Source organism: Oncorhynchus kisutch, linkage group LG3 (assembly GCF_002021735.2).
Source record: "Oncorhynchus kisutch isolate 150728-3 linkage group LG3, Okis_V2, whole genome shotgun sequence".
Lineage (NCBI taxonomy): Eukaryota > Metazoa > Chordata > Actinopteri > Salmoniformes > Salmonidae > Oncorhynchus > Oncorhynchus kisutch.
Genome location: NC_034176.2, coordinates 74,000,427 through 74,024,062, shown reverse-complemented (window position 1 = coordinate 74,024,062; position 23,636 = coordinate 74,000,427). Strand labels below are relative to the sequence as shown.

General features: G+C 41.3%; 1 protein-coding gene across 2 annotated transcripts; it reads right to left on the bottom strand.

Moving 5' to 3' along the window:
- Positions 1–11,037: 11,037 nt before the first annotated feature.
- nod2 (nucleotide-binding oligomerization domain containing 2) lies at positions 11,038–21,107 on the bottom strand. Of its 2 annotated transcripts, XM_020473775.2 has the most exons (13): positions 20,606–21,107; positions 19,858–20,156; positions 17,260–17,511; positions 16,903–17,023; positions 16,133–16,737; positions 14,791–15,980; positions 14,588–14,671; positions 14,365–14,448; positions 14,171–14,254; positions 13,979–14,062; positions 13,749–13,829; positions 13,507–13,590; positions 11,038–13,284 (listed from the first exon to the last, which is right to left on the bottom strand). In XM_020473775.2, exons 2-13 carry the CDS (start codon positions 20,104–20,106, stop codon positions 13,212–13,214), a joined length of 2,991 nt encoding a protein of 996 aa, XP_020329364.1. In that variant the 5' UTR covers positions 20,107–20,156; positions 20,606–21,107; the 3' UTR covers positions 11,038–13,211. The 2 variants fall into 2 exon arrangements, with proteins under 2 accessions (XP_020329364.1, XP_020329360.1); XM_020473771.2 differs by having other exon boundaries at positions 19,858–21,107.
- Between the last annotated feature and the right edge of the window lie 2,529 nt (positions 21,108–23,636).

The following is a 23,636-nucleotide window of genomic DNA, read 5'->3' as shown; positions in this document are numbered from 1 at the left end:
CCCTGTACACTAGATGACATATAGGGGACGCTGTGTTGAAGCCATCGTGCCTCCATCTTGGCCTGATCTATATGCAATATTCCAGTCAAGGAAAAAGTAACATATACTCAGCAAAAAAAGAAACGTCCCTTTTTCAGGACCCTGTCTTTCAAAGATAATTCATAAAAATCCAAATAACTTCACAGATCTTCATTGTAAAGGGTTTAAACACTGTTTCCCATGTTTGTTCAATGAACCATAAATAATTAATGAACATGCACCTGTGGAACGGTCTTTAAGACACTAACAGCTTACAAACGGTAGGCAATTAAGGTCACAGTTATGAAAACTTAGGACACTAAAGAGGCCTTTCTACTGACTCTGAAACATGAAAATAATGATGCCCAGGGTCCCTGCTCATCTGCATGAACGTGCCTTAGGCATGCTGCAAGGAGGCATGAAGACTGCTGATGTGGGACGGTACTGTGAGACGCCTAAGACAGCGATACAGGGAGACAGGACAGGCAGCTGATCGTCCTCGCAGTGAAAGACCACGTGTAATAACACCTGCACAGGATCGGTACATCAGAACATCACACCTGCGGGACAGGTACAGGATGGCAACAACAACTGCCCGAGTTATACCAGGAACGCACAATCCCTCCATCAGTGCTCAGACTGTCCGCAATAGGCTGAGAGAGACTGGACTGAGGGCTTGTAGGCCTGTTGTAAGGCAGGTCCTCACCAGACATCACCGGCAACAACGTCGCCTATGGGCACAAACCCACCGTCACTGGACCAGACAGGACTGGAAAAAAGTGCACTTCACTGACGAGTCGCAGTTTTGTCTCACCAGGGGTGATGGTCGGATTCGCATTTATCGTCGAAGGAATGAGCGTTACACCAAGGCTTGTACTCTGGAGCGGGATCGATTTGGAGGTGGAGGGTCTGTCATGGTCATGGTCTGAGCTTGTTGTCATTGCAGGCAATTTCAACGCTGTGTGTTGCAGGGAAGACATCCTCCTCCCTCATGTGGTACCCTTCCTGCAGGCTCATCCTGACATGACCCTCAAGCATGACATTGCCACCAGCCATACTGTTAATTCTGTGTGTGATTTCCTGCAAGACAGGAATGTCAGTGTTCTGCCATGGCCAGCGAAAAGCCCAGATCTCAATCCCATTGAGCACGTCTGGGACCTGTTGGATCAGAGTGTGAGGCCTAGGGCCATTCCCCCAGAAATGTCAGGGAACTTGCAGGTGCCTTGGTGGAGGAGTGGGGTAACATCTCACAGCAAGAACTGGCAGATCTGGTGCAGTCCATGAGGAGGAGATGCACTGCAATACTCAATGCAGCTGGTGGCCACTCCAAATACTGACTGTATTTGGTTCAGGGACACATTATTCCATTTATGTTAGTCACATGTCTCTGGAACTTGTTCAGTTTATTTCTCAGTTGTTGAATCTTATGTTCATACAAATATTTACACATGTTAATTAAGTTTTATAAACACAGTTGACAGTGAGATGACGTTTATTCTTTTGCTTAGTTTATGAGGATCAACAGGAAAGGCGCTCATAAAATGTCATACCTATTATTGAAAAAAACTAAAAGAAATAGAACCATTGGTTGCAGAGGGATTCATCCTTGAAAGGTTGAGCATTGCTTTCTAAAGCTGAAGGTATCTCCAGATGTATTTATGCAGTCCAGTCCCTACATCTTGACAACAAAATAGGTAAAGTGGTTGACCAGATGCTTTTCAACTTGGGAAAAAAAAACATCCACATTATATTAGGAAATCTGTCATTTTGAACACATATTAATATGGTTGTCTCAATTTTTGGGGGATTTTCCGACTTTGAATAATACTTTTAAGATAAATTGTGTTCGGCATTTCTTAAAGAATCCAACTTCAATTTGGAATTTAATCCCTCATTACATCTTCTCCTGTTTTGGTGGCCTCAATTTTATGTTACTTTGTAACTATAACATTGATAAGTTTCCTACAAAATTATCTGCTTTTCATAGACAAGTATTCTTAGCGTGGTCATTAATATATAAACATAATATTTCCACGCATGGGTATTTAATTTGGAACAATAAGGATAATTTGTTTAGAAACGAGTCTTTGTTGTTTTAGAACTGGTTTAATAATCATATCCTGTTGGTGAGTCAACTTTTTAATGCAGGATTGTTACTCAATTCTGAGGATTTTTAAAATCTCATTACAATATCTCTGTTACACATAGAGTTCGCCATAGTCTTTGATGCAATTCCATCTGGAACTCTCATGTTGTTTAGAGGTGTAACCAGACCTCACCTTGACCTACCCTTGCTTAATCCAGTTGACTCTCCAATAGGAAACATTTGTTTCTGCTTACTCCCTCAGAACAACAGTGCTTAATTTCAAAGGGATATTGTATCCATTCCTTATGTCACAACTTACTGGAATACATTTGTCAATAATATCTGTTGGAAACAAGTCTGGTTATTACCACACAAATACCTGCTTGTTAAAGAGGTCAAAGAGGTCTCTTTCAGAATGATCCATAATTATTACCCTACAAATCATTACCTGAAGAAACTCAAAAAAGACATTAACATCAACTGTACTTTTTGTGTTGAGCATCCAAAAACACTTTTGCATTTATTTTGGCGTTGTCTACATGTAAAGAAATTATGGAAAGATATTCAAAGTTATATAACTGTTAATATTCTTGATGACTTTAGTTTTTTTATGGGAGAATATGCTGCTCGGTTTCCTTAACTATAATAAGGATAAAGAAAAAACATTTTATCTCATCAATCTAATTGAACTAATGGGAAAATCTCATATTCATAAATGTAAATTCACGAATAAAAAAACAATCTTCCGTGTTATCTATAAGGAATTCCAGCAGTACATTAAGACCATTCTACATTCTCCTAATAAGAAAGGTGTTAAAACAATCAATATGTGTGCATCTTTAAAGGTCTTTGCATAATTTGTCATTTGTTGTACCCCCTAGCATATGTTATCATTGTCTGTTTGTATACTTCTTGTATGTATACTGTTTTTTCTGCAAGAAAAAAAATATTTTTACAAATATTTTTATAATAAAGATAAAAGAAAAATCTTGGCCTAATATTGGTACTCCCCCACCATTGTGAACTACATTCGTTTTCACCACATTTATTTTATTACAATCACCTTCATGCATACGTGTAAATTATATTGTGAGCTAAACACAAAAATTAAAAATTAAAGAAATGTAAAAAACATTTCCTTAAAGTATCACCTTAGAGATTACTAATAATACTGTCACCACTACAAGAACAAAATACTTAAATATATGTAATTTTGTCCATGAAACATTTAATTAAAGTACTGTAGAATTCTACATTCCTATGGAAGACTGCTCCTTCTGGGGAGTGCTATATTTACAATATTAAGGGTGGGCCACAGCCAGTTGAATAAGACTTTACATGTGATAGGAAAGCATCCAACAGGAAAATGTGAGTAATGCCAGGAAACAGAAACAGTGGAGTATGTATTGATACAGTGTGGACATTATTGGAGGGAAAGAGAGAGGATGAGAACTAGTATGAGAGATAAGGGGATACAGGAAATTAGTTTAAAGAGTATATTGAGCAGAAAGTCATTAGATATAGCTTCAAATATTTTGTAATCTTCTTTAAGAGCAAAGGGGCTGGCAGGTAGGATTTAGTTTCTCCCTGTCTCTGGCCCACACTCCAGTACAGTAGGTGGCGGTAATGCACCATAACGTTGGATGCCAATCACCGATAAACCCCACCGAAGAAGAAGAAGGAGCCAAGGTAAGTTTCTAGCTAGCATTAAACTTATCTTGTAAAAAACAATCAATCTTCACATAATCACTAGTTAACTACACATGGTTGATAATATTACTAGGTTACCTAGCTTGTCCAGCGTTGCATATAATTAATGCGGTGCCTGTTAATTTCTCATTGAATCACAGCCTACTTCAATTTTGCCAAACGGGTGATGATTTAACAAAAGCACAGTTGCGAAAAAAGCACAATCGTTGCACAAATGTATATAAATGTACCATAAACATCAACGCCTTTCTTAAAATCAATACACAAAAGTATATATTTTTAAACCTGCATATTTAGTTAAAAGAAATTCATGTTAGCAGGCAATATTAACTAGGGAAATTGTATCACTTCTCTTGCGTTCAGTGCAAACAGAGTCGTATCAAATCAAATCAAATTTTATTGGTCACATACACATGGTTAGCAGATGTTAATATGAGTGTAGCGAAATGCTTGTGCTTCTAGTTCCAACAGTGCAGTAATATCTAACAAGTAATCTAACAAATCCCCAACAAAGACCTAATACACACAAATCTAGAGTGGTGAATGAGAATATGTACATATAAGTATATGGATGAGCGATGGCTGTTTAACAGTCTGATGGCCTTGAGATAGAAGCTGTTTCTCAGTTTCTCTGTCCCAGCTTTGATGCACCTGTACTGACCTCGCCTTCTGGATGATAGCTGTGTGAACAGGCAGTGGCTCGGGTGGTTGTTGTCCTTGATGATCTTTTTGGCCTTCCTGTGACACTGGGTGCTGTAGGTGTCATGGAGGGCAGGTAGTTTGCCCCCGGTGATGCGTTGTGCAGACCGCACCACCCTCTGGAGAGCCTTGCGGTTGAGGGCGTTGCAGTTGCTTCAGCCTCCTGAGGTTGAAGAGGCGCTGTTGCGCCTTCTTCATCACACTGTCTGTGTGGGTGGACCATTTCAGTTTGTCTGTGATATATATGCCCAGGAACTTAAAACTTTCCACCTTCTCCACTGCTGTCCCTTCGATGTGGATAGGGGGCTGCTCCCTCTGCTGTTTCCTGAAGTCCACAATCATCTATTTTGTTTTGTTGATGTTAAGTTAGAGGTTGTTTTCCTGACACCACACTCCGAATGCCCTCACCTCCTCCATGTAGGCTGTCTCGTCGTTGTTGGTGATCAAGCCCACTACTGTTGTGTTGTCTGCAAACTTGATGATTGAGTTGGAGGCGTGCATGGTCACGCAGTCATGGGTGAACAGGGAGTACAGGAGAGGGCTGAGCACACACCCTTGTGGGGCCCCAGTGTTGAGGGTCAGTGAAGTGGAGATGTTGTTTCCTAACTTCACCACCTGGGGGCGGCCCGTCAGAAAGTCCAGGACCCAGTTGCACAGGGAGGGGTTGAGACCCAGGGCCTCCAGCTTGATGATGAGCTTGGAGGGTACTATGGTGTTGAATGCATAGGTATAATTTTTTTGTCCAGGTGGGATAGGACAGTGTGCAGTGTGATGGCGATTGCGTCACCTGTGGACCTATTGGAGCGGTATGCAAACTGAAGTGGGTCTAGGGTGTCAGGTAAGGTAGAGGTGATATGATCCTTGACTAGTCTCTCAAAGCACTTCATGATGACAGAAGTGAGCTCTACGGGGCGATAGTCACTTAGTTCAGTTACCTTTACTTTCTTGGGTACAAGAACAATGGTGGGCATCTTCAAGCAAGTGGGGACAGCAGACTGGGATAGGGAGAGATTAAATATGTCCATAAACACACCAGCCAGCTGGTCTGCGCATGCTCTGAGGATGCCTCTAGGGATGCCGTCTGGGCCAGCAGCCTTGCGAGGGTTAACAAGTTTAAATGTTTTACTCACGTCAGCCACTGAGAAGGAGAGGGGGGGCGCAGTCTTTGTTAGCGAGCCGCGACGGTGGAACTGTATTATCCTCAAAGCGGGCAAAGAAGGTGTTTAGTTTGTCTGGAAGTGTGACGTCGGTATCCGCAACGTGGCTGTTTTTGTTTTTGTAGTCCGTACTTTCCTGAAGACCCTGCCACATACGTCTTGTGTCTGAGCTTAGAATTGCGACTCCATCTTGACCCAGTATGGCATTTTGCTTGTTTGATTGCATTGTGGAGGGAATAACTACACTGTTTATATTTAGCCATATTTCCAGACTTCTTTCCATGGTTCAGTGTGGTGGATTGCGCTTTCAGTTTTGAGCGAATGCCGCCATCCATCCACGGTTTCTAGGTTAGGGTAGGTTTTAATAGTCACAGTGGGTACGACATCTCTAATGCACAGTCAGCGTATAAGGTCAATGTTGTTCTCTGAGGCTGACCGGAACATATTCCAGTCCACGTGATCAAAACAATCTTGGAGCGTGGCTTCCGATTGGTCAGACCAGCGTTGAATGGTTCTCATCACTGATACATCCTGTTTGAGTTTCTGCCTATAAGCCGGGACAAGCAAGATGGCATTGTGGTCGGATTTGCCAAAGGGAGGGCAGGGGAGGGCTTTGCGGAAGTTAGAGTAGCAGTGGTCGAGAGTATTAGCCCTGAGAGGTCAAAATGACTGCTTGAACAGACGCTTTTTTACCGAGCCCCGCACCAAACTTCAGAAAGATTGTGAAAAAAACAAATTTACTGTCATTACTATTACTGTTTTAAATCTTTTTTTTATCCCTAATTAATAAAAAATACATTTTAAAAAAGTATTTTTTTTTTCATTATTTTTTCTTAAAATTTTACCCCGTTTTCTCCTCAATTTCGTGGTGTCCAATTGTTTAGTAGCTACTATCTTGTCTCATCGCTACAACTCCTGTACGGGCTCGGGAGAGACAAAGGTTGAAAGTCATGCGTCCAAAGGTTGAAAGTCATGCGATACACAACCCAACCAAGCCGCACTGCTTCTTAACACAGCGCGCATCCAACCCGGAAGCCAGCCGCACCAATGTATTCAGAGGAGCCTGCCACAGAAGTCGCTGGTGCGCGATGAGACAAGGATATCCCTACCGGCCAATCCCTCCCTAACCCGGGCGACGCTAGGCCGATTGTGCGTCGCCCCACGGACTTCCCAGTCGCGGCCGGTTACGACAGAGCCTGGGCGCGAACACGGGGTCTCTGGTGGCACAGCTGGCGCTGCAGTACAGCGCCCTTAACCACTGCGCCACTCGGGAGGCCATTACTGTTTTTATTTGTTCAAGAAATAAGAACTTTCCTGTGACTGGAATAATAATTGGATCATTTATTTCGACATGTCCATGCGAAGTCGTGACACAAAAAGAAAGGAAGAAGCTAGCCATTCTATTGCTAATAAACATGAGAGAAATGTGCTTATAGACAACTGTCATAACTATGCTTGCCCTATGGATAATCTCGTGCTTTTGAAAGCTGTTGAAGATGACGAAACCTCTACCCTCCAAAAAACCCAAAATGAAATCTCACATCGTGGCTACCCTCTCCTTACTCATCAACTCCAGGTCTGACGCCATTGAGAAAATGGTAGGCGCGAACACCATGGTAATCGAATGCTTGAAAAAGACTGTGGAGTTTGCATGTGGTGAAATTAAGGATGTGAAAAAAGTGTGGAAAAGAATAACAATGTCTACCATAGACGTCTCACTGATCTGGAACAATACACAAGAAGATGGAACCTGAGACTCTACGGCTTGCCAGAGGTGGAGAATGAGGATGTGCGATGAGAGGCTAACCGCATCTGCCAAGACGTTATGCCTGCAGAGAAGAACAAAGTTGGTGATGCCATCAACGTTGTGCATCGCCTCGGCAAGAAGCAACAGCATAATGATTTAAGACCAAGGGGTAAAAAAAAAATAGTATCTTGGTATCTCTTCACTGCCAGAATCTACAGGGATGATGTCTGGAAAGCTGCTAGGAAGAACACCTTACTTCAGAGCCATGGTCTGCGTTTCGCCCATCATCTCAGCCCGGGGGACATAGAAAGAAGGAACAAGTTGTGGCCAACGATCAAGAAAGCACAAAATGAGGGAAAGGCTGCTTACTTCTTCGGAGGAAGAGGCATCATCAACGGTTCGGGAATCCATATTCCTCCCTAGAATCTCACCAAAAGGAACAGATTGACGGTTTCAACCAAGGTATTCTCATTCTCATTTTTGGGCGGCAGGTAGCATAGTGGTTAGACCGAAAGGTTTCTAGATCGAATCCCTGAGCTGACAAGGTAAAAATCTGTAGTTCTGCCCCTGAACAAGGCAGTTAACCCACTGTTCCTAGGCCGTCATTGTAAATAAGAATGAGAACTGACTTGCCTAGTTAAATAAAGGTTAAATAAAAAAATAAAATTCCTTGTACTGATTAATGTTACCTAACAAGCATCAGGTGACTATTGTTCAGAATACTCAGGTACCTCAATGTATTAGTTTGTTCTGACCAGACCAGAAGGCCTATTTTGTTTACAAACTTAAGGAGAAGACTGAAAGTTGTATTTATTTGTTATGCATACAACAACTAAAATACTGTTTTAAAGGTGTATACAGGTCTGCTCTGACTTTACACGGTTATTGCTGTATTTAGTTATTAATACTTATTTCCAAGTGAAAAAGGTCTTAGGAACGTGTATATGTAAAAACATTTTTGATTCTATTCTTTAATTTGCACTTAAAAGAGTAGGTACCCTTTTATTTAAATTATTCTTTTGTATTTTATTTCTCAGAATAGTTCCTGATTACACTAAAGAGGGTTTTTAGTCTCTCTTACTAAAGAGAACCCTTGGTTTGGTCTTGAACATAATTTTCTGTTGAGTTGAATTTTAAAAGCCGGATAACAACTAACTCAGAGTTTATGGTATAAGCTATTTCAGATCCTTATCGCTTACGTTCACTGCTCCTACGTTTTTGACTCATCCAACAGTTTATACTTCTATATAATCTTTGTTGTTTTGTCTTTGTCTATAGTTTCTCTTAATGCTAGGGGGTTACGAATTTTGAACCAATTTTTTCTTTTTTCAAGAGTCTCACTCTCTTTCTGCTGCCAACTTCTGGAGGTCACAGTGGGGCAACGATATTTGGCTTTCCCATGGATCTGAACGCTCTGCTGGTGTCACTACAATGAAAAATACCTTTGGTGGTAATATTCTACACTCGGAATGTGACCCCTTTGGTCACTTTATTTGTCTTGTGATCAGTTAAAATGACATTACGCTCATTACTGTAAACTTCTACGGGTACAACACCAAACATGAGAATGATGAGTTGCTTGAATCTATAGAGAAACATATACTTCATCGGTTTTCTAAATTTCCAATTTGATTATTATTGATAGAAGGGGACTTTAACATTACTATAGATAATTCATCTGATAGATGGCCCACAGGTACAACAACCAGTCAGAATTTGGGTTTAATACTTTTATGGAAAAGTTTGATCTTACTGATATATGGAGAGAAAGGTTTCCGGCCGACATATCGTTCACTTGGAGTAACAAAACAGGTTCCAGGGAGTCCAGAATAGATTTTTGGCTTATATCCAAATGTATCGATAGTGAGTGTTTTACTACAAATATTTGTACGACTCCCCTCACAGACCATAGGGCCATTTACATTCATATCAAAATATTTACCCCTGACACTAACTTTGGTGGAGCATCCTACTGGAAGCTAAATAGCTCATTATTAAATAATGACATGGTTAAGTTTGAGGTTAAAGATCTGCTCTCACATGTTTGGGAAAGGGCTTGTGAAGAAAAATCTTATTACAAGAAATGGGAGCTCTTTACATTTGAAGTGTCAAAATACCTTCGAAAACATGGTAGTAATCTTGAAGAAGAGAAGAGCTGAGGAGGAAAAGGTGATCATTAAGATAACTTCCCTTTCTTAGAGGTCCCCAGTCGGCCTCTCAGGGAGGAGAATATGGTACTGACTGAGTTACAAAATAAACTGGATAATATATATAGATTAAATAAACTGGATAATATATATATAGATTAAATCAAATTGATAATATATATAGATTAAAAGCAGAAGGAGCCGTTATTAGATCTAGGAAAAATGGATTGAGGAGGGAGAACAGAATTTACCCTATTTCTTTGGACTTGAGAAATTTCACTACAAATTTTATTTTTATTTTTACAAAGCATTTGACACAGTAGAGCATCAGTTCCTCTTCCACTCCCTTGAGAAATGTGGCTTTGGGGATTTGTTCTGTAAGGCTATTAAGACTCTACAAATGGTAACAGCTCTATCAAATTGAAATATGGCACCTCACCTAGATTTGGGTTAAAGAGAGGAATTAGGCAAGGTTGTCCTATCTCTCCATATCTGGTTTTTATTCATCACCCAACTTCTTTAAATAATAGTCCTGTACAAGGCATTTCCATAGCTGGTAAATAAACTATACTACACTTTTTCTGAAAAACGCTAACCAAATTCCCATATCAATCAATGTGATACAATCCTTTTCCAAAGCGTCTGGTCTATATCTTAACATTAATAAATGTGAACTCATAGCTGTCAAATATTGTGTGACACCTTCATATTATGGTATTCCAGTGAAAGAATAACTTACATATTTAGGCATAACCATTGATAAGGTTCAGAAGTCTAGAGGCTTACTAAATTTGAACCATCTTATTAAAAAAAACAGAAGAAGCTAAATCAATGGCTACAGAGGGACTTATCTTTTAAAGGATGAGTCCTAATAACCAAGGCTGAAGGTATCTCTAGGCTAACATATGGCATTCTATCTTTATATCTTGATGGTAAAATAAGCAAGGAGATTGGAGAGCCAAATGGTAAATGCAGAGGGCTTTTTACTTAGTTATAAGGAATTCTTATCACTTTACAAGATTTTGTGTAGTCTTGCTTTGTATGAATTTGTTTTGACTTTCTCATTTGCCTATTTGACACACTATCTTTTCATCAAGGTCTTCTTAGCACCTAAAGATTTTGCAATTGTTTTAGATGCCATTCCCTCAGGTGTTGCTTTATTATTCAGGAATGTGTTAAGACCTGACCCTCAGAGCCTGTTCACTCATCAGTAGGATAGATTTGTTTTTCTTTTGGTCCATTCAACAACAGAGTGATACGAACCTTGTTTCAGCAGGATGTTGTATCTATCTATACCTTATATTTTAAGACAATTAAATACTGTACTAACACAAAAGCTGTTAGAATTATAAGTGTATGTACTGTATGTGTGTAAGGTGATATTGTACACCCTAGCCCAATTGTTCTTTGTATATTATTTTTATATACTTGTGTTCCCACATGTACTTCCTGTATGGATTTGTTTTTTTTAAATGTATAAAAAAAAGAGTATTTGCCCTTCGTGTCGTGCAATCAATATGCTGATCAAATTTAGGTAGCATTGTTCTCAAGGCTTTGTTAACATTTTCAGCTACAATAAATGCAGCCCCCGGACAGTTTGCAGCAATTTGGGCCGCCTAGCTCGTTCCGAGATGTGTGAAGACCGTTTCCTTCTAACAAAGACCGTAATTAATTTGCCAGAATTGAACATAATTATGACATAACATTGAAAGTTGTGCAATGTAACAGCAATATTTAAACTTAGGGTTGCCACCCGTTCTGAAGAAATACAGAACGGTTCCGTATTTCACTTAAAGAATAAACGTTTTGTTTTCAAAATGAGTTTCGGGATTTGACATATTAATGACCAAAGGCTCGTATTTCTGTGTTTATTATATTATAATTAAGTCTATGATTTGATATTTGATAGAGCAGTCTGAGCGGTAGTAGGCAGCAGCAGGCTTGTAAGCATTCATTCAAACAGCACTTTACTGCGTTTGCCAGCAGCTCTTAGCAATGCCTGAAGCACAGCGCTGTTTATGACTTCAAGCCTATTAATTCCCGAGATTAGGATGGCAATACTAAAGTGCCTATAAGAATATCCAATAGTCAAAGGTATGTGAAATACAAATGGTATAGAGAGAAATAGTTGACACGTCATAATTCCTATAACTACAACCTAAAACTTCTCAATTGGGAATATTGAAGACTCATGTTGAAAGGAACTACCGGCATTCATGTTCTCATGTTCTGAGCAAAGAACTTAAAACTTTAGCTTTTTTACATGGCACATATTGCACTTTTACTTTCTTCTCCAACACTTTGTTTTTTGCATTATTTAAATCAAATTGAACATGTTTCATTATTTATTTGAGACTAAATTGATTTGATTTATGTATTATATTAAGTTAAAATAAAAGTGTTCATTGTTCATTCAGTAATGTTGTAATTGTCATTATTACAAATATATATATATATATATATATATATATATATATATATATATATATATATTAATTAATGGGTATCGGCTTTTTTTGGTCCTCCAACAATCGGTATCGGCGTTAAAAAATCATAATTGGTCAACGTCTACTTCAAAGCCTCTCAATGGCCAATACAAACCATCAGCAGTGCAGGGTTTATATAAATAATTAATTGCCTCCCACATTAACAGTGCTGTTGATAGGTCTGGGATCTTCTATACTGTGACTTGTATAGTGTAGACAGATTCATGTAATTCAAACCAGGCATGTGTGTGTGTTGACATGCAAATTACTTGTGATGAGTGCAGAATGATGTGCAAATATTGATAAAAGCAGCACGTGAATTCTTCATATTATATTTTGGAGAAATTATATGTCATTAATAGTACACTGAATTGCTGTTTTACTTCAAATTAAAGCTGCAATTTGTAACTTTTTGGTATTCTCTACACTATACTTGCTTGTTGTCACATAAACTGAAATTAAGCGAACTATTCGATTTTCCCGAACCAGAAAACGGCGGAGAGATTTCTGCATAGTGCATTTTAAAAATGTTATAACCTACATTAACATTTCTCAGTAGGCAAGGTGACATAATGTAACAAGTCGTTCTATCCCCACCATAGAGCACTGACACAATAGGACTAATGTAATCACCGTTAGTGATTCACTGATAAAATAAGAGTCATGTTACCACTGAATCAACCCGTGTCATCAAACATACTGGCACTTCCAGTCAGTCAGTGTACAATAGGGTAGGGTACATAAGAATACTGATGTACCAGTTCAAATACCTGACTGTTATTTGATAATTAGCCAGAAACAATAGGCTCACACCCAACGGTGCTTACATAAAACAAGTGTCAGACCAGTTCCTTATCACAATGACTAATATGACTAATATGAAAAGAATGCTACCAAACAAGCTGCCTGTAGTAGCAGAGCAGGTCAGAGGTTGCTACTTATTGTGAATGGATAAAACAAGCTTGCCCACACTGTTTACATCATAGAGAACAACACATCCAACATGATCCATAATGTACGTAAAAACATATAATAACCTATAAATAACACAACTACCATTTTAAGAGAAATGCTACTGATGAAGTTACATAAATTACAAACAGACATACACATGGCTGTAAACAATAATACTCCAGTATAGTTGACCCGCACTTGGCATCATCAGAATGTAAGCCTGGGTTCCCGCTGTGTCATCTCCTCCACCTCTTCTGGGCTGAGCTCATTACCTTTCAACCTAGAAAGAAAACAATTATTCACTTAACTCTAATTTACAGTATTTGGATTAGAGACCTTCTTAAGTGATTAAAGATCCAATCTTCACATGTTTGGGGAGGTATGGGGAGGCATAGGAGACTACAGCATACTGTACTGTGTGTATAGGACATAACACTTTGTAAATTACATTTCTCAGCCAGTATATAGCTGTCTAAATGATCAAAGCATTATGTTAACATACCACACTGCCTTCACACTATTGTTGCTTTCAAGAGCCAGTATTAGACACTCCACACCTGTTCTTGTGATGCAGTTTTTGGTTAACCTGTGGAGGGCACGAGAGAGCAGAGTGAAAGATGTGTTTAGCACAATCACCAATGTATAGCACAACCACAACTATCAAAATGTCAGTTGAGGCAAAACGGAATGTGAGTAGCTGCAAAGTCTTTTTCAGTATTCAGGATGTGCTATAAATATACTCACCACAGCTCCTCTAGCGTACTGTTCTTGATGAGTGGGGCAAGAGCACATGCTCCTGCATTGCCAACACCATTGTCTACCAGGCTGCCATGAAACATACATCTGACAGTAAGATTTATTCCTATGTGGAAGTATTTTAATGATAACAGAGCTGTCTGGACATATAGTTGCCCATGATAGTATGGATGTGTTAGTAGTGTTCATGTTTCAACCTATCATTAGTCTAACATTACCTGAGCCACACCAAGGTTTGGCTGTCTTTGAGAGCATTGGCAATGGCCTCTGCACCTTTATCACCTATTTTATTTCCCCAAAGCCTAAAAAACAGAGAGAGGATTCAAACTGTCAACCAGATATATTATTACAGCATTGTGATAGGCATAAAAACAACTTTGTAATTCTCAGAGAGATAGTCTGCTTCCTACCCCAAGAACTGTAGTGACCGATTGAACCTCAGTCCCTCCGCCAGTTGCCCTGCCCCTGCTGCTGTGATGTTATTGTTTCCCAGCCTGCAATGCAAAGTCAGAGAAAGTGTTCGATTGAATATGGTATTAGCGATTGCTGTGTGAGGTAACATTGTACAGTATCTTATATAGTGAGAGTTGAAAAATATCCTCACCTTAGAGAGAGAAAATTATGTTTCATCTTCAGGAGGTGAGCGAAGCACTCTGTGCAGGCATCAGTTAGCTTGTTGTTGAAGAGCCTTTCAGAGACATTAATCCAGATCAATAAAGGCAATAACCTCATCAGTTATCTTTTTTACATCTGCATATTTGACATAGCCATAGCATAGCCTAGCTATAGGTCACCTGATAGAGGAAAATAGATTTGGCCATACTCACGCAATCTTCTGAAAGTGCTCACACTGGATGCCTTTTTCAATCAATTTACGAATTCCATCATCTGATATGTTATTGTGTCTCAGGCTGAGGGAGTGAAATAAAAAATAGTCTTATTATTAGGCTTTAGTTTAGTGTCCTGCGTGTTGTGTTAATCCCATAGTGAGTACCATAGTAAATAGCATGGTAAAGCTATCCACACTTACTATACAGAGTGGCAGACATGCAGGCAAGGCAGCAGCTGCTCCACGCCAACGTCTCCTACATAGTTGTAGTCTAGCTGAAGCCCCACAGGGTTCCTAAGGTGCTGGAGCACGTAGGCCAGTGCAGTACACTCCCCAGGGCCTATGTTACAATAGGTCAGCTTCAGGTGTTCCACCTCTAGCTTAGCCATAGCGTCTCTGGCGATCCTGCTGTCCTGCATCTCATGGATGCACTTGATGAGCCACACGAAGCCCGGCATGGCGTGCATGCTCTTCTTCTCCCCCTCCACGGGCCGAGGGATGGATTTAAAGTGCTTCTGCATGCCTTTGGACAGGCACGTCACCACCTGCTTGGACTTCCTGTCCAGAGTGGGCCCAGGGCAGGAGAGAAGCAGCAGGCTACGGTGGCGCTGAGCCAAGAGCCCAGACACAAAAGTGGCTGTTATCTGGAGGTTGGGTGTCTCTGCTGCCTTATTGGCCTCCTTCAAGGCCCCTTCTTGTTGGGTCAAGCAGTGCCCCAGACACGCCCTGTGAAAGCCAGGCTGTTGCTGCTTGTCCTGCGGCTGAAAGAGCTTAGGGATGGTGGAGCGGTCCGAGTTATTGTTCAGGACAATGTAGAGAGCAGCAAAGAAGCACTGCATGGTAATGTGCAGGAACTCGTAGTGTTTGCAGTTAGTGGAGGAGGAGAGGTCTTTACTACGGATGAGGAACCCCATGCAGATATCTTCCTCGGTCACCCCACACTTCTGTAGCTCTGTGCCTGTGAAGATGTAACAAGAGGCCCCCAGGCCCTCCATGGCTAGCTGCCCCAGATGCAGGGCAGTATCCTGGTGCTCCTGCACCCATCCTATCCCCATCGTGTTCCTCTGAGAGGCCCGGCGCTGGAAGAAATGCTGCAGGATCATGAGGTAAACATCTGTGATGGTCTGGGGACTGCCCTCTCCCTCTCCACAGCCCAGCAGCTCCTTATAACACTTGGACACAATCCAGCAGAAAACCGGGATGTGACACAGGCCCAGTAGAGCTGTGTTGCTTCGTAGACACTCCAGGACCCTGGTGGCCACCATCGGGTCGCGATGATACTTCCTCACGAAGCAGTCGATCCCGCCAGGCGAGAAGCCTTTCAAGAGGACTTCCTTGCGAAGGTACCGCTTCAGGGTGGGACCCACTGCCTCTGGCCGGCTGGTCACCACCTTAGGATGAGGATAAACTTTATTGTCCCTGAGGGGAAAATTGTCTCTATACAGGAACTGCTTTATACAAAATAAACACTATACATTACCCAGTTGACACATACACAATACATACATTGCACATAAAAATTAGCCGTATACATAAAACATACCTTCCTCACCCCCTTCATGAGGGATCCCTGCAGCAAGTTGAAGAGCAGGGTGGGGACTGGGGCACACTGGGTGGGGCAGCAGTGCCTCTGCTCTGAGTCTGAGAAGCTCTGCATGAGCTCGTCCAGGCCGTCGAAGGTGAAGAGGATGAGGTGCGGATGGTCCAGGATGAACTGAAAGATTCGGTCCTGGTCCCCGTCCGGCCAGCAGCAGTGCAGGAACAGCAGCTCTCTGAGAGACAGCTCCCTCTGTACCGAGCTCAGCCTGCGGCAGCTGAAGGAAAAGAGGAGGAAGAAATCATGTAGAGCCGCCCCCCTGGCCCAGAGGAGGTGCAGCCTCTGGAGAAGGGTGCTCTTCCCACTGCCTGCATCCCCAGAGACTAGCACAGTGTCAGCCTCCTGGTTCAGGGTGCCCACCAGGCCCACCACGTCCTCCAGCCCCAGAGCACCAGTCTGGGGCTGGGCCTCACTGCCACCCTGGGCAAGCTCCAGCTGACCCTCTGTGTAGATGTCTTCTAGAGACAGACTGCTGGTTCCTCCATATGTTCTGAGGAAATGTGACTGGGCCGACACAGTGCTGCGCAGCTTCTTCTGATAGGACAAGCACTCTGCAGCAGCACACAAATAATGAGAATGTTTGAAATACACAGGACATCATAGCAAACAAAATAATATCTAAGAAGTATTAGTGTAACACCTATGTGTTAGTGCTGTATGCAAATGACTTGCAAGTAGCTGTGTGACTTTTAGTGCTTTGTGATATAATACAGTACCTTTGGGAGGAGCCTCTTGGTTAGATGGTGAGGGATGGTCCTCTGTTTGCTGAAAGTATTGCAGTAGGACCTTTGCTGCAGGCTCCCCCTTTGATCTGACCTGGTCCAGTAGACGCCTTGTCTACATGACAAAGAAGTCAATTAATTCACATTCACCCCTACTATCGGAACCTAAATAAAATGTCTACTTACAAAAAAAGTCAAAGAACAGCATGACCTGTTTGGATTCAAAGATGTGCAAACTGGAACTTAATTTCCGGGACAGGGAAGTTGTGTAATATCATAGTACTCTACATCATACCAGAAATGTAGATATAAATAAAGCTGTTATACTGGTCTCAGGGTGCGGTTGGTTACCTGTTGTGAGGGGGTGTACACAGGTAGCTGCACTTCATCGCAATCAGATGGTGTAAAGCTGCCCGTATGCAGCAGGGCCTCCAGAGCTCCTTCAATATGGTCCCTTAGCCTCCTCACCAGATCAGGCCTGTCTGTCTGGAGGGTCTGGATAGCTGTACCATGTAGTTCTTTTGTATCATCTCTTGTATTTTCTAGATCGGCAGTACAACAGTTTCCAAAAGAGAGGCCAGCTCTTTGGGCCTCAGGGAGGACCTGGTTGAAATCAATACAATTAAATAAAAATGTAATGATTTGTATCTATGTAATGATCTGTATCTTTAATGATCTGTATCTGTGTAATGACCTGTATCTTTGTAATTATTTGTATCCATGTAATGATCTGTATCTTTGTAATGATCTGTATCTATGTAATGATCTGTATCTATGTAATGACCTGTATCTATGTAATGATCTGTATCTATGTAATGATCTGTATCTATGTAATGATCTGTATCTATGTAATGATCTGTATCTTTGTAATGATCTGTATCTATGTAATGATCTGTATCTTTGGGACATGGCAACTGATTTGTAACGCTCAACATTTTTGCCTAGTGGCTTTTTACTAAGACGATATGTTAGGAACACCTGCTTTTTCCATGACAAGTGAATCCATGTGAAAGCTATGATCCCTTATTAAATTCACTTCAATCAGTGTAGATGAAGGGGAGGAGACAGGTTAAATAATTATTTTTAAGACAATTGAGACAATTGAGACATGGATTGGGTATGTGTGTGCCATTCAGAGGGTGAATGGGCAAGAAAAAAGTTAAGTGCCTTTGAACAGGGTAGTAGGTGCCAGGCGCATCGGTTTGAGTGTGCAAAGAACTGCAATGCTGCTTTTCACGCTCAACAGTTTCCTGTCTGTAACAAGAATGGTCCACCACCCAAAAGACATCTAGCCAACTTGACAACTGTGGGAAGCATTGGAGTCAACATGGGCCAGCATCCCTGTGGAACGCTTTTGGCACCTTGTAGAGTCCATGCCCCGACAAATTGATGCTGTTCTGAGTGAAAAAGGGGGTGCAACTCAATAGGTGTTCCTAATGTTTTGTACATACAGTGGGGAGAACAAGTATTTGATAACCTGCAAAATGTAGTGTTTCCTACTTACAAAGCATGTAAAGGTCTGTAATATTTATCATAGGTACACTTCAACTGTGAGAGACGGAATCTAAAACAAAAATCCAGAAAATCACATTGTATGATTTTTAAGTAATTACATTTTATTTTATTGCATGACATAAGTATTTGATACATCAGAAAAGCAGAACTTAATATTTGGTACAGAAACCTTTGTTTGCAATTACAGACATCATACGTTTCCTGTAGTTCTTGACCAGCAGGGATTTTGGCCCACTCCATACAGACCTTCTCCAGATCCTTCAGGTTTCGGGGCTGTCGCTGGGCAATACGGACTTTCAGCTCCCTCCAAAGATTTTCTATTGGGTTCAGATCTGGAGACTGGCTAGGCCACTCCAGGACCTTGAGATGCTTCTTACGGAGCCACTCCTTAGTTGCCCTGGCTGTGTGTTTCGGGTCATTGTCATGGTGGAAGACCCAGCCACGACCCATCTTCAATGCTCTTACTGAGGGAAGGAGGTTGTTGGCCAAGATTTCCACCTCCATGCTTCACCGTTGGGATGGTGTTCTTGAGGTTGTACTCATCCTTCTTCTTCCTCCAAACATGGTGAGTGTTTGGAGGAGTTTAGACCAAAATGCTCCTTCTCACATGACCTTCTCCCATTCCTCCTCTGGATCATCCAGATGGTCATTGGCAAACTTCAGACGGGCCTGGACATGCGCTGGCTTGAGTAGGGGTACCTTGCGTGTGCTGCAGGATTTTAATCCATGACGGCGTAGTGTGTTACTAATGGTTTTCTGAGACTGTGGTCCCAGCTCTCTTCAGGTCATTGACCAGGTCCTGCCGTGTAGTTCTGGGCTGATCCCTCACCTTCCTCATGATCATTGATGCCCCACAAGGTGAGATCTTGCATGGAGCCCCAGACTGAGGGTGATTGACCGTCATCTTGAACTTCTTCCATTTTCTAACAGTTGTTGCCTTCTCACCAAGCTGCTTGCCTATTGTCCTGTAGCCCATCCCAGCCTTGTGCAGGTCTACAATTCTAGCCCTGATGTCCTTACACAGCTCTCTGGTCTTGGCCATTGTGGAGAGGTTGGAGTCTGTTTGATTGAGTGTGTGGACAGGTGTCTTTTATACAGGTAACGAGTTCAAACAGGTGCAGTTAATACAGGTAATGAGTGGAGAACAGGAGGGCTTCTTAAAGAAAAACTAACAGGTCTGTGTGAGCTGGAATTCTTCCTGGTTGGTAGGTGATCAAATACTTATGTCTTGCAATAAAATGCAAATTAATTACTTAAAAATCATACAATGTGATTTCCTGGATTTTTGCTTTGTAAGTAGGAAAACCTGCAAAATCGGCAGTGTATCAAATACTTGTTCTCCCCACTGTACATCAGTAATGAGTCTGTTCAAAACATGCTCATACATCCTTTAGAACGGCATCACCTGTGAAGAGCTGTGCCTACATATCTTACCTGTTTGAAAGCAGCCAGGAGCAGTCGACAGGTCTCATCTCCCTTGGTGTACACCAGATCTAGTAGCACCCTTGTGTTGGCACACAAACCACGGCATGGTACCAGTACATTCTGGTAGTCCTCCCAGAACAGCATGCCCCAGGACAGGAGTAGGTCCAATACACTCTCCAGACCCTCAGAAGAGCCACCACAGCACAGGGCACGCAGCAGCTCTGCTCTCTGCCTCAGGACCAGCTGCCGGGCACTCATACAGATGTGGGATCTTAATTTGAGCCAGTTTGCTACAGCAGGAAAATAATCTTGCAGCAACAGGAAATGTGAATTATTATGTGGATTATAATTAATGGACATTTCAGTAGGGGTTGTTAAATGTTTTGTTAGGGAAAATCAAGTCTAAAAATGCACACAGGCACAGCTTCAAGTCTGCCACCGCATCATGCCACACTCACATGATTTACTCTCATTTCCTCTGTGATGTCAAGGAATAAAAATAAATGTATCACCAAAAAGGGAAATGTATGAACACAATCCAAAATTGATCACAAATTTCAATACGATTGACTTGGAAAAATACAGATAAAGTCAAACAAGTTTAGAGAAGGCTAAGAGATAGCTAATGTCATATATTGAATTGTGCATAGAGAGCATGTGAGTAACAGGTAAATCCAAAACGTGATGATAAGCCTCAAAGGCAACTGTGACACCTGCATTTAACTTGACATCTGTAATAGATAAAATTGTAACTTACGTTTCAGCGGGAGACTTGTCTGACTTCTTCGAGATCATCATCTGTCTACTCGAGTCCTGCGAAACAGAATGGTCCACGCAAATGGTACAGGCAGAATGGTCAACTCCTGTCTCTCTTCCTCATTCCACAATCCGTCATTCCTCATTTCGCTAAATTGCCCGCTGTAAATGATGGCTTTTTCCTAAACCATTTAATAACGAATCGATAAACATGTTCACTTATTATTTCAAGGTGAAGCATTTGCAAGTTCTCTAAAAGTATTGTATTATTGAGCGCTATTGAATTATGAGAAACCACATGTGAATGTACCTTTTATTTACAGGGAAAGTGAAAGTGACATGTCAATGAAACGTTTAGAATTACTGGCTCTTTATTCCAATGATTAATGTCCCTTCAAATAGGTCTGTTAGAGCCCCACGTATTTTGCACAAAAAAAAAATATATATATTAGTTTGTAAATGTGACAAAGCGTAAATGTTGAGTTTCCATAAACCTCGCGCACAATGTAGATATCAAAGAACGCACAGTTTGGGGGTAGAGTAGTGGGTGAAACCATTCACTTCAGGAAAAGGGGTGATATAAATAAAGTTTCCTTTCATCATGCGTTGCTGAATCCATAAGAATATTTTGCTGCCATTGTAGTAAGGTTGGCAATACGAGAGGTCTTCGGACCATTTTTGTATAATTTTCTTTGAAAGAACAACTAGTGGGTTTTGAGTGCTTCTCCCCTGTTTGGGAAGTTGGTTTGCCCGCTCCTGAGTCTGAGATAGATATTCTGAGAGCAGTGAGGGTGTGGCTGTGACCCTCCTGTCAATGCCTGTCATCATTGTTTGATATATTTTACTGCAGATAAAAACCGAGTCCTGAAGTGTGGGTGTCCGTGTGCCTTTCTTCTGGGGGGCTACGTGAAGTTGGTGACCCGGATCTACAAGATCAGCCATCGCCAATCACAGCAGTGCTCCAGAGAAGAGGACTACACCTGCCGTCAACTTTGTTATGGGTGTAAGATGGCACATCTGTTGGTAAATGTTCATTACTGCAACACTTGTGTTTTACCGGGGTGCTTGAGATACCCGGATGGGTTGTGATGTACTGAACAAGACTGGTTACTCGCATCAATTTTTTATATTTTTTATTTTTTTATTTTTTTATTTCACCTTTATTTAACCCGGTAGGCTAGTTGAGAACAAGTTCTCATTTGCAACTGCGACCTGGCCAAGATAAAGCATAGCAGTGTGAGCATACAACAAAGAGTTACACATGGAGTAAACAATTAACAAGTCAATAACACAGTAGAAAACAAAGGGGGGGTCTATATACAATGTGTGCAAAAGGCATGAGGAGGTAGGCAAATAATTACAATTCTGCAGATTAACACTGGAGTGATAAATGATCAGATGGTCATGTACAGGTAGAGATATTGGTGTGCAGAAGAGCAGAAAAGTAAATAAATAAAAACAGTATGGGGATGAGGTAGGTGAAAAGGGTGGGCTATTTACCAATAGACTATGTACAGCTGCAGCGATCGGTTAGCTGCTCAGATAGCTGATGTTTGAAGTTGGTGAGGGAGATAAAAGTCTCCAACTTCAGCGATTTTTGCAATTCGTTCCAGTCACAGGCAGCAGAGTACTGGAACGAAAGGCGGCCAAATGCCTCTGTCTGGTCATTTAACATTCAAACATGGTGTCAGAGTCGGATAACTAACCATGCTTTCCGCAAATTAGAGTCACCTGCTCTGGTTTACAAACAAATGCATATTTGTGTAAAATTTCATTCATGAAGACAGTCAATTTAAATATGTCCACACCAAAAAATCCAGGTACTCTGGTCAAGCCCAATGGTGATCCACCACTTTCACTGGTGAGTGAGGACTTATAACCTAGGGGAGTTAACTGTGATATTGTAACCCCCAGTATTGGTACGGGGGCTCAGATAGCTAGAATGGTAGAGCATAGCATCCTCTCCTTCCAGTTCTCTGCTGCCAATGACTGGAACGAACTACAAAAATCTCTGAAACTGGAAACACTTATCCCCCTCACTAGCTTTAAGCACCAACTGTCAGAGCAGCTCACAGATTACTGCACCTGTACATAGCCCACCTATAATTTAGCCCAAACAACTACCTCTTTCCCAACTGTATTTAATTTTAATTTATTTCTTTATTTTGCTCCTTTGCACCCCATTATTTTTTTTATTTCTACTTTGCACATTCTTCCATTGCAAAACTACCATTCCAGTATTTTACTTGCTATATTGTATTTACTTTGCCATCTTGGCCTTTTTTGCCTTTACCTCCCTTCTCACCTCATTTGCTCACATTGTATATAGACTTGTTTATACTGCATTATTGACTGTATGTTTGTTTTTACTCCATGTGTAACTCTGTGTCGTTTTATCTGTCGAACTGCTTTGCTTTATCTTGGCCAGGTCGCAATTGTAAATGAGAACTTGTTCTCAACTTGCCTACCTGGTTAAATAAAGGTAAAATAAATAAAATAAAATAAAATAGCTTTACCGGGCGTGCTGGTGTAACATCAGTAAATGAACAAGAGGATGTTATTGATCAAACAACATGTCAGAGTGATGGATATGATAAATACTCCAAGGATGATGAATACCGTACGCAGCAGAGTGTTATGCTTGATTTAGTCAAGCAGATGGGTCAAGAGATTGGTCACGGTATTGTTTCGAGTCTGTCAGCAAGTAATATCACTCCATCCAAGGTATCTGCCGACACTGTCCCAGTGTGCATGCCAGATTGGTCCAAGGTTAACTTTGTCATGAAATCTGACATGTGTGAACCACCCACTTTCAGAGGTGATGGAACAGATAAATGTACTGTGTATGAGTGGCAGGAAATGATGAAGACTTACTTGGTAAAGAAAGGTCACAAAATGCCAGAGCGAGGTAATGAAATCATGGAAAGGTTAATGGGGAGGGCAAAGTATTTAGTCAAGATAGGAATCCGCAGCAACCCTCTTGTTCCATCAGCAGAGACCCTGAGGTTATTTTCAGTATTTTGAAACAGCAT